Source organism: Labrus mixtus, chromosome 6, assembly GCF_963584025.1.
Source record: "Labrus mixtus chromosome 6, fLabMix1.1, whole genome shotgun sequence".
Lineage (NCBI taxonomy): Eukaryota > Metazoa > Chordata > Actinopteri > Labriformes > Labridae > Labrus > Labrus mixtus.
Window position 1 is genome coordinate 42,822 of NC_083617.1, and position 12,179 is coordinate 55,000.

Sequence of the window (12,179 nt, forward strand, 5' to 3'; positions counted from 1 at the left end):
TTATCATGATTATGAAGATTATTCACTTTAACATTTATCATGATTATAAAGATTATTCACTTTAATATTTATCATGATTATAAAGATTATTCACTTTAATATTTATCATGATTACAATGATTATTCACTGTAATATTTATCATGATTATAAAGATTATTCACTTTAATATTTATCATGATTATGAAGATTATTCACTTTAACATTTATCATGATTATAAAGATTATTCACTTTAATATTTATCATGATTATAAAGATTATTCACTTTAATATTTATCATGATTACGAAGATTATTCACTGTAATATTTATCATGATTATAAAGATTATTCACTTTACGTTTATTGTGTGACAGATTCTCCTTGAACAAATCTCCGATTGTCCCTGAATGCATCATTGACGGACTGCGTGTTTTACGACAGTGACGCGGTTTACGGTCAACATGGCGCGTGCCTAAACAGCTTGGTGTGAGAGGTCGGAGCTGCGCGCGGTCAACAATCCATACATTTATTAAATCAGCTGTTTGGTGGTGATGGCGGCAGCAGGAGCAGCAGCAGCAGGAGCAGCAGCAGCAGGAGGAGCAGCGGCAGGAGGAGCAGCAGGAGTCCTGATCCAGGAGAAGGTCAGCAGGCTCATCAGTAAACAGAACCGGAAACCGGTCCTCAAACCGAACCGACCTCTGACTCTCAGAGATGCTGTGGCCAACCGGAAACTGAAGAAAGGAGGTAGGTCAGAAACGAGTCTGGATTAAGGGACTGGGGGGGGGCGGGGGGTGGAGATTTAAAAACATTTGTAATCTGACTTTGTTTAAAGTTTATTTAAAGATGTTTGTTTATATTTATCATTCTGTGTTTATCTGTTTGATGGTTACATGCTGATGGTCACGTGATCGTCTCGTGGCGCTCTATGACACAGACTGATGACATCATCACATCTGTGAATAAATGAATAATTATTTTAATCACATGTTGGTTTATAACGAACCAGGAAGTGAACTCGTCATGTTGTCATGGAGACAGCCAATAGAAAGCTGTAATGATGAATATAAAATGTTTATCCGTCTCCTCAGAGGCGACCTGCGTCACCGAGATGTCCGTCCTGATGGCGTGCTGGAAGCTGAATAACTTCGTGGACGGTTTGTGCTCGCAGGAGATGAAGTCTTTTTACACCTGTGTGGACAAAGCTCAGGTACGTCCCTGAAAACACTCTCACCTGGACAGGTGTGGACGGGAGGAGGCGGAGCTTCAGACTTGATTATAATTAATAAACGATTCTCTTCTACACTGGTTAGTAACTGGTTAATCACTGGTTTATAACTGGTCAGTAACTGGTTTATAACTGGTCAGTAACTGGTTTATGACTGGTTAGTAACTGGTTTATAACTGGTCAGTAACTGGTTAATCACTGGTTAGTAACTGGTTTATAACTGGTCAGTAACTGGTTAATCACTGGTTTATAACTGGTCAGTAACTGGTTTATAACTGGTCAGTAACTGGTTTATGACTGGTCAGTAACTGGTTTATAACTGGTCAGTAACTGGTTAATAAAAATAAATAGGTACTTGCTTCAGTTATTCTCCTCCAGTGTTTACGGAGGACGTTTCAGTGACTGTTCCTCTGCTGCAACAGATCAACTCAGCGCTCTTACTGGTTTTACATCTTAATGTTCAGAACCATAAACAGATCAACTCAGCGCTCTTACTGGTTTTACATCTTAATGTTCAGAACCATAAACAGATCAACTCAGCGCTCTTACTGGTTTTACATCTTAATGTTCAGAACCATAAACAGATCAACCAGTAAGTGGCGCTACTTGGACTAAAAACAACCAGATCATCGGCAGACATGCTTCACCCGACTGTTACCAATCATTTAGAGATAGTTAGAGGCTTTCACATCATCAATAAAGAAATGAATTCCCCTCGTCTCGCACCATTACAGGGCGGACACGCCGCACTCTGATAGAGTTACCAGTAAAACCAGATTCTCACAAAGTGCACCCATAAAACACACGAGACTGACTCCTGTACCTGTTTCCTTCAGTGCATATTACACACACCTGTCAATCAAACATCAATCAATCAGTGCTTTAAGTGTCTGACAGTCTTTAAGCTCCTCCTCCTCCTGATGAAAATTAGGATGAACCTCTGATCTGATAAAAATCTTTGGTAACCATGGTAACCTTCCTCCTCCTCAGGCATCGATGAAGAATAAATCTGATCAGAACATCCTGCAGGGAGGACGCCTTCCCCCAAAACACGCCACGAGTCTGCTCAAGAGATACCCCAACCAGACCTGTGAGATCTGACCTCTGAGATGTAACCTCCAAGACCTGACCTTCAAATCTGACCTCTAAATCTGACCACCGAGACCTGACCTCTGACACCTGATCTCTGAGAGTTGAATCAGCGAGACAGAGGATGGTGACGATGAAGATTTAAAGACTGTTAAATGATGAAGAGCTGCTGACATGAGCAGTTTAAAGAGAGTGATGATGATGATGATGATGATGTGTGTAACCAGGATACAAACATTTGAATCATATAATTCCCGTTTTCATTTGCACTTCAGCACATTAAAGCTTATTCATATTTTTAATAGTTCTGATGTCTGTGATGCTGCAGCTTCTGTTCAGATATGTGTGTGTCTGAAACGTTCATATTATTATTAACTGAATGTTTGATATAAGGTTTAATACATTCTGTCACTGTGATGGCACTGACTCTGGGTTTGTTGATCTAATTAAACTCTCTCAGTCAGAGGATCCTATTGGTGGTTTGATTTGATTATTGTTGATTATTCTTCTTGGGTTTCAGGCTGCTGCTCCACAGTTTCCTGTCATCTCAGAGTGCTTCATATGTGGATCATCACTTTGTGTGTTTATATCACAGCAGCTTCACATACAACACAAAGTCATCAGTGTGAACCTTAAACTACAGGTTGGGGTATCTGTTCACATTAAATCAATCATCTGTAAACATTTATCAATCAATCTTAATTTGTTTAGTAACAATTCATAACAAATGAAACCTGGATCAGAACCAGACTCATGATAAACAGACAGAAACCTGGATCAGAACCAGACTCATGATGAACAGACAGAAATCTGGATCAGAACCAGACTCATGATGAACAGAAATCTGGAAGAGAACCAGACTCGGTGCTGTTCAACGTAACAGCAGTCTGTCCCCACCAATTGCCCAAAGAACCTACGAGACAAGGGAGATCAAGAGCACTCAGAAATATATATGGTTAGTAACTCACATAGTAGGAAGAGGAAGTTAGCTATAAAAGTGAGAGTGAAAAAACAGGATCTCAAAGTGCCAGGTCCCCTGTATATCTAAGCCTATAGCAGAATAACTAGCACGAGTAACACGAGTAGGCCTGATAACTGAAGGCTCTGCCTCCCATAGTACATTTAGAGACTGTAAGTACCACTAGCAGGTCTGATAACTGAAGGCTCTACCTCCCATAGTACATTTAGAGACTGTAGGGACCATGAGCAGGCCTGATAACTGAAGGCTCTACCTCCCATAGTACATCTAGAGACCGTAGGTACCACGAGCAGGTCTGATAACTGAAGGCTCTACCTCCCATAGTACATCTAGAGACCGTAGGTACCACGAGCAGGTCTGATAACTGAAGGCTCTACCTCCCATAGTACATCTAGAGACCGTAGGTACCACTAGCAGGTCTGATAACTGAAGGCTCTACCTCCCATAGTACATCTAGAGACCGTAGGTACCACGAGCAGGTCTGATAACTGAAGGCTCTACCTCCCATAGTACATCTAGAGACCGTAGGTACCACTAGCAGGTCTGATAACTGAAGGCTCTACCTCCCATAGTACATTTAGAGACCGTAGGTACCACTAGCAGGTCTGATAACTGCATGCAGGATAACTTCATGCATTTGTTACCTCCAGACTGGATTATTGTAACTCTCTTTTGTCAGGGTGATCTGGCAAATCTCTAAAGACTCTCTAACTGGTCCAGAATGCTGCAGCTCGTGTACTGACCAGAACCAGGAAATGGGACCACATCACTCCTGTCCTGGCTTCTCTGCACTGGCTCCCTATACAGTCTAGAATAGAATTCAAGATCCTTCTTCTCACCTACAAAGCTCTAAATGGCCAGGCACCATCTTACCTGAAGGAGCTACTAGTGCCGTACTGTCCCTCGAGAGCGTTGCGGTCCCGGAGTGCAGGCCTGCTGGTGGTACCTACAGTCTCCAAGTGTACTATGGGGGGTAAAGCCTTCAGTTATCGGGCTCCTCTCCTCTGGAACCGCCTTCCAGCCGGGGTCCAGGAGGCAGACACAGTCTGTATTTTTAAAAATAGACTTAAAACTTTCCTTTTTGATAAATCTTATAGTTAGGGCTGGTGCTGGCATAGACCAGCTCTTAGTTATGCTGCTATAGGCTTAGACTACCGGGGGAACTGGCACCTTGAGCTCCTTTCTCTATCTCTCTCTCTCTCTCTCTCTGTGCATATACAGTACATCATATTACTGCATGTATCTATCTATAAATCTCAGTCACTAACCACCTACTTTCCTGGGAGCTCTTGAGCTCTCTTAGGCTCCTCAAGATCGTCGGTTGACGGCTTGCCAGAACAACCCCCACCCCACCACTACCCCCTCCCCACCGGATTGTGGGTTGGCGGCCTGCCAGAACAACCCCCCCCCACACACACACCCCCTCCCCTCCCTACCGGATTGCTGATGGACGGTCTACCTCCCCCACCCCCTTGCTCTCTATCCCTCTTCCTGCATCTTATTCCATCTCTCCCCCTATCCCTTTCCAAGCCCGGCGCAGTCTAGGCCTGTGAAGACTGTTTTGTCATGAGCCGGGGATCCGGTCGAAGATTTCTGCCTTTTAATAAGGCAGTTTTTTCTTACCACTGTAACTTTTGCTGCTTTGCTAAAGTGCTCATGATGGATAGGCGGGATCTTTGTAACATAGCAATAAGTAAGGTCTTTTACCTGCTTTTTGTAACATAACAATGAGTAAGGTCTTTTTACCTGCTTTTTGTAACATAACAATGAGTAAGGTATTTTTACCTGCTGTTTTGTAATGTTAACAGAGAAAGAGTAAGGTATTTTACCTGCTTCTTGTAAAGTGTCTCGAGATAACACTTGTTATGAGTTGACGCTATACAAATAAAAATTGATTGATTGATTGATTGATAACTGAAGGCTCTACCTCCCATAGTACATTTAGAGACTGTAGGTACCACGAGCAGGCCTGATAACTGAAGGCTCTGCCTCCCATAATACATTTAGAGATGAGCAGATAACTGGCTGATAACTGAAGGCTCTACCTCCCATAGTACATTTAGAGACCGTAGGTACCACGAGCAGGCCTGATAACTGAATGTTCTACCTCCCATAGTACATTTAGAGACTGTACCACGAGCAGGCCTGATAACTGAAGGCTCTACCTCCCATAGTACATTTAGAGACCTTTGGTACCACGAGCAGGCCTGATAACTGAAGGCTCTACCTCCCATAGTACATTTAGAGATTGTAGGTACGGTGTCGGGAAGTGTGTGTTACATGTCGGATAGTGTGTGTGTTACATGTCGGATAGTGTGTGTTACATGTCAGATAGTGTGTGTGTTACATGACAGATAGTATGTGTGTTACATGACAGATAGTGTGTGTGTTACATGTCGGAGTGTGTGTGTTACATGTCGGATAGTGTGTGTTACATGTCGGATAGTGTGTGTGTTACATGTCGGCTAGTGTGTGTGTTACATGTCGGATAGTGTGTGTTACATATCGGATAGTGTGTGTGTTACATGTCGGATAGTGTGTGTTACATGTCGGATAGTGTGTGTGTTACATGTCGGATAGTGTGTGTGTTACATGTCGGATAGTGTGTGTTACATGTCGGATAGTGTGTGTGTTACATGACGGATAGTGTGTGTTACATGTCGGATAGTGTGTGTGTTACACGTCGGATAGTGTGTGTTACATGTCGGATAGTGTGTGTTACATGTCGGATAGTGTGTGTGTTACATGTCGGATAGTGTGTGTGTTACATGACAGATAGTGTGTGTGTTACATGACAGATATTGTGTGTTACATGTCGGATAGTGTGTGTTACATGTCGGATAGTGTGTGTGTTACATGACGGATAGTGTGTGTTACATGTTGGATAGTGTGTGTGTTACATGTCGGATAGTGTGTGTTACATGTCGGATAGTGTGTGTGTTACATGACGGATAGTGTGTGTTACATAACAGATAGTGTGTGTGTGACATGACAGATAGTGTGTGTTACATGTCGGATTGTGTGTGTTACATGTCGGATAGTGTGTGTGTTACATGTCGGATAGTGTGTGTTACATGTCGGATAGTGTGTGTGTTACATGACAGATAGTGTGTGTTACATGTCGGATAGTGTGTGTTACATGTTGGATAGTGTGTGTGTTACATGTCGGATAGTGTGTGTTACATGTTGGATAGTGTGTGTGTTACATGTCGGATAGTGTGTGTTACATGTTGGATAGTGTGTGTGTTACATGACAGATAGTGTGTGTTACATGTCGGATAGTGTGTGTTACATGTTGGATAGTGTGTGTGTTACATGTTGGATAGTGTGTGTTACATGTCGGATAGTGTGTGTGTTACATGTCGGATAGTGTGTGTGTTACATGTTGGATAGTGTGTGTTACATGTCGGATAGTGTGTGTGTTACATGACAGATAGTGTGTGTTACATGTCGGATAGTGTGTGTTACATGTTGGATAGTGTGTGTGTTACATGTCGGATAGTGTGTGTTACATGTTGGATAGTGTGTGTGTTACATGTCGGATTGTGTGTGTTACATGTCGGATAGTGTGTGTGTTACATGTTGGATAGTGTGTGTTACATGTCGGATAGTGTGTGTGTTACATGACAGATAGTGTGTGTTACATGTCGGATAGTGTGTGTTACATGTTGGATAGTGTGTGTGTTACATGTCGGATTGTGTGTGTTACATGTCGGATAGTGTGTGTGTTACATGTTGGATAGTGTGTGTTACATGTCGGATAGTGTGTGTGTTACATGACAGATAGTGTGTGTTACATGTCGGATAGTGTGTGTTACATGTCGGATAGTGTGTGTGTTACATGTTGGATAGTGTGTGTTACATGTCGGATAGTGTGTGTGTTACATGACAGATAGTGTGTGTTACATGTCGGATAGTGTGTGTTACATGTTGGATAGTGTGTGTGTTACATGTCGGATTGTGTGTGTTACATGTCGGATAGTGTGTGTGTTACATGTTGGATAGTGTGTGTTACATGTCGGATAGTGTGTGTGTTACATGACAGATAGTGTGTGTTACATGTCGGATAGTGTGTGTTACATGTTGGATAGTGTGTGTGTTACATGTTGGATAGTGTGTGTTACATGTTGGATAGTGTGTGTGTTACATGACAGATAGTGTGTGTTACATGTTGGATAGTGTGTTTGTTTTTGTCTGGGTAACAGGACTTTCTGTGTTCATTGTCGCAGACATTGTTGTCATCACACACAAACATTTACCCTCCCTTCTTATCTCTTCCTGTCAATCAGCAGGATACACACACACACAGACCCTAGTCTGTGGTTCTAAGATCATTAATAATCATCAGAGAGAGGAAACACCAAAACAAACAATCAGAGCTGTTAACATCAGCGAATTACACTGTTTCATCTTCATTAGACTCCTCTCCTTTTTCATGACACTAACCATCAATAGTCCTCTACACTCTGGGCTCAGTGTTAACATGACCTAATACAGATTGTGATTGTTCAACTGCACCGTAACAAAGCTACACCCTCATTACATACACTGAGGCAAACACACACACTGAGGCACACACACACACACACACACACACACTGAGACACAAACACACACACATTTTCTTTCTTAATAAAATAAGTTATACAAATTTCTGGATTGTTTTTTATATGAATGTAATTCTTTCTATGACACAACATGGTTGGGTCATTTTGTCATTTTTATGTGATGCTTCAGCAACTTTGTTAATGTTACATTCAATAAAGTTGTATAGACTTAAATTGAATTTGGAGACAGTGAGAGAAAGACAGAGAGCGAGAGACAGAGTTAGAGAGACAGTGAGAGAGAGAGAGAGAGTTAGAGAGAGAGAGAGTGAGAGAGAGACAGAGAGAGCGTGAGAGAGAGAGTGAGAGAGAGACAGAGAGACAGTGAGACAGAGAGAGTGAGAGAGAGAGTGAGAGACAGAGAGAGAGAGAGAGAGAGAGAGAGAGAGAGAGAGAGAGAGTGAGAGACAGAGAGAGAGAGAGAGACAGACAGACAGAGCGATATTGAGAGAGACAGACAGACAGACAGACAGAGAGAGAGTGAGAGAGAAAGAGAGAGTGACAGACAGCCAGACAGAGAGAGAGAGTTGTAGCGTCATTTTTAGCTCGGAGAGTCTGAAGTCTGCCGTGGAACATAAGTGTCTGACTAATTTACCCGCAGTTTGTTTTTCACGGAGGTGACAGGAAGTCTGCGGGAGGACTCGGGATCTGGAGGAGGACAGGGTCTCCACGGGAGGACTCGGGATCTAGAGGAGGACAGGGTGTCCGTGGGAGGACTCGGGATCTAGAGGAGGACTCGGTGTCTGGAGGAGGACAGGGTGTCCGCGGGAGGACTCGGGATCTAGAGGAGGACTCGGTGTCTGGAGGAGGACAGGGTGTCCGCGGGAGGACTCGGGATCTAGAGGAGGACTCGGTGTCTGGAGGAGGACAGGGTGTCCGCGGGAGGACTCGGGATCTAGAGGAGGACTCGGTGTCTGCGGGAAGACGCGGTGTGTGCGGGGTCAGGGTGGTGTTGGCAGAGGAGGAGATGGTCGGGTCATGGAGCGGAGGATCTGTCCCGGGCTCTTTCTGCTGTGTGTTGTTCTTTGTGTGTCTGCGGAGGTAAGTTGTCTCGCTCAATAAATGCACGCTGTGTGTGTGTGTGTGTGTGTGTGTGTGTGTGTGTGTGTGTGTGTGTGTGTGTGTGTGTGTGTCTCTCATAGGAACAGATTTAACTCTGCTGTCTGTGTTCTGAGTTACTGCTTCATTATGATATTAATAATAATAATAATAATAATAATAATAATAATAATAATAATAATAAAGATAATGAATGTAAATAATGAACAGAACTGATGTTAAAGGTTAATTACTTAAAAAGGCCGTCTTTGTTAAACAGGTGAGCAAATAGTTAAACCAGAAGTGAGACAGTTGATTGTGAACATGAATAAAGAATCAAACGGAGATCAGGTGTGTCTGAACCTGCAGCGTGTGTGTTTAGCTGCTCTCTGTTCAAGCAGGTGAGTCACACTTGGACCTGAATCTATCATAAAAAAAAAAAAAATATCTACACAATCAGATAATATATATATCATACATTTATATATAAATATATATAAACACATTATCCATAACGACTGAAACATTAAGCTCTGATTAATGCAGCAGAGAAACAGTTCATGTGAGAGCTACAACTTCCACACGTTAAAAATAGTGTGTACAGTGTGTGTGTGTGTGTCAGTGTGTTTAATTTTATCAGCAGGTTAAAGTCTGCACAGATTGTTTATATCATGTCAGATAACAGAGAGCCTTTTTATGAGCTGCTGCACACATCAATGAATAATAATTTATAATGACAGAAAAAAATAGAATATACAGTATATGTATATATACACACATTTAGAGACTGTAGGTACCACGAGCAGACCTGATAACTGAAGGCTCTACCTCCCATAGTACATTTAGAGACTGTAGGTACCACGAGCAGGCCTGATAACTGAAGGCTCTACCTCCCATAGTACATTTAGAGACTGTAGGTACCACGAGCAGGCCTGATAACTGAAGGCTCTACCTCCCATAGTACATTTAGAGACTGTAGGTACCACGAGCAGACCTGATAACTGAAGGCTCTACCTCCCATAGTACATTTAGAGACCGTAGGTACCACGAGCAGACCTGATAACTGAAGGCTCTACCTCCCATAGTACATTTAGAGACTGTAGGTACCACGAGCAGGCCTGATAACTGAAGGCTCTACCTCCCATAGTACATTTAGAGACTGTAGGTACCACGAGCAGGCCTGATAACTGAAGGCTCTACCTCCCATAGTACATTTAGAGACTGTAGGTACCACGAGCAGGCCTGATAACTGAAGGCTCTACCTCCCATAGTACATTTAGAGACTGTAGGTACCACGAGCAGGCCTGATAACTGAAGGCTCTACCTCCCATAGTACATTTAGAGACTGTAGGTACCACGAGCAGGCCTGATAACTGAAGGCTCTACCTCCCATAGTACATTTAGAGACTGTAGGTACCACGAGCAGGCCTGATAACTGAAGGCTCTACCTCCCATAGTACATTTAGAGACCGTAGGTATGACGAGCAGGCCTGATAACTGAAGGCTCTACCTCCCATAGTACATTTAGAGACCGTAGGTACGACGAGCAGGCCTGATAACTGAAGGCTCTACCTTCCATAGTACATTTAGAGACCGTAGGTATGACGAGCAGGCCTGATAACTGAAGGCTCTACCTCCCATAGTACATTTAGAGACCGTAGGTACGACGAGCAGGCCTGATAACTGAAGGCTCCACCTTCCATAGTACATTTAGAGACTGTGTACCACGAGCAGGCCTGATAACTGAAGGCTCTACCTCCCATAGTACATTTAGAGACTGTGTACCACGAGCAGGCCTGATAACTGAAGGCTCTACCTCCCATAGTACATTTAGAGACTGTGTACCACGAGCAGGCCTGATAACTGAAGGCTCTACCTTCCATAGTACATTTAGAGACTGTGTACCACGAGCAGGCCTGATAACTGAAGGCTCTACCTCCCATAGTACATTTAGAGACCGTAGGTACGACGAGCAGGCCTGATGACTGAAGGCTCCACCTTCCATAGTACATTTAGAGACTGTGTACCACGAGCAGGCCTGATAACTGAAGGCTCTACCTCCCATAGTACATTTAGAGACCGTAGGTACGACGAGCAGGCCTGATAACTGAAGGCTCCACCTTCCATAGTACATTTAGAGACTGTGTACCACGAGCAGGCCTGATAACTGAAGGCTCTACCTCCCATAGTACATTTAGAGACCGTAGGTATGACGAGCAGGCCTGATAACTGAAGGCTCTACCTCCCATAGTACATTTAGAGACTGTTTGGGCAGTAGCTCAGTCTGTAGGGACTTGGGTTGGGAACCGGAGGGTCGCCGGTTTAAGTCCCGGTGTGGACCAATTATGGAAGTTGGTCTGGTAGCTGGAGGGGTGCCAGATCACTTCCTGAGCACTGCCGAGGTGCCCTTGAGCAAGGCACCAAACCCCCTCCCCACCATCAGCTCAGGAGCGCCTGCTGTGGGCAGCTCCTTCACTCCGACATCTCTCCATTAGTGCATGTTCATAGGATCCTGTTTGTGCATGTGTGTATATTTCAGCCTATGTGTGTGTTGCATGGTTAACAGAGTGTAAAAACTGAAATTTCCCCTTGCGGGGATCAATACAGTAAATCTTCTTTTTATTTTCTTTTTTCTTACCACGAGCAAGCCTGCATTCTGAGAGTGTAATGTTTCTGTTGATACTTCAAGTAGTCTATGGTCCCTTTGAAAAGTCAGAAGTCCTGTTTGGACTACATATTAGTCTTTGCTCATTTTATTTTTATTGTTTTTGTTTTGTTTATTATTGCAGATTCAATCCCTTGTTTTACATCTCTACTTAAGACATTCTTTTACAAAAATGCTTTTACTCTGTGATTTCGTTTTCATTTTTTTTGTTTTTATTTTATTGTCTGTTTGTTTACTTTCTGCCTGTTGCTTTACTGTCCGTTGTATAACACTTTGTTACTTGTATCGACAAGTATTATTATTATTATAATTATTATGTTGATATTTCATGTTGTACTTTTTGTAAATTGAGAGCTCAGTTTACCAAAGTCAAATTCCTTGTGTGTGTGAGCATAGCTGGCCAATAAAGCTGATTCTGATAGTAGGTGTGCTGTGGTAAGGAGGGTGTTACTGCATCATGTCCAGTGGGAACTACTTCCTTTTTTGACTACTCTACTTCCTATGATTTTTTTAACAGGTCAATAAATATTTGAACACTGCACAAAGTGACCGTAAGTTGATTTTTAAAACATTTACTTATTTTTGTCTGTGTGTGTCTGC

The 12,179-nt window shown here is 42.9% G+C and overlaps 2 protein-coding genes across 2 annotated transcripts in view; both read left to right on the forward strand.

Moving 5' to 3' along the window:
* The first annotated feature begins 417 nt into the window (after positions 1–417).
* chchd1 (coiled-coil-helix-coiled-coil-helix domain containing 1) lies at positions 418–2,766 on the forward strand. Its single transcript, XM_061039363.1, has 3 exons — positions 418–723; positions 1,068–1,186; positions 2,195–2,766. The coding sequence occupies exons 1-3, from the start codon at positions 531–533 to the stop codon at positions 2,303–2,305; spliced, it is 423 nt and encodes a 140-aa protein (XP_060895346.1). The 5' UTR covers positions 418–530; the 3' UTR covers positions 2,306–2,766.
* A 5,543-nt stretch (positions 2,767–8,309) lies between these two features.
* si:ch211-51a6.2 (neurotrypsin) overlaps positions 8,310–12,179 on the forward strand; it is a 51,934-nt gene continuing 48,064 nt past the window's right edge. The window contains exons 1-2 of the mRNA XM_061039364.1: positions 8,310–8,917; positions 12,097–12,130. Coding sequence (XP_060895347.1) covers positions 8,855–8,917; positions 12,097–12,130 — 97 coding nt within the window. The 5' untranslated portion in view covers positions 8,310–8,854. The remainder of the gene's footprint in view (positions 8,918–12,096; positions 12,131–12,179) is intronic.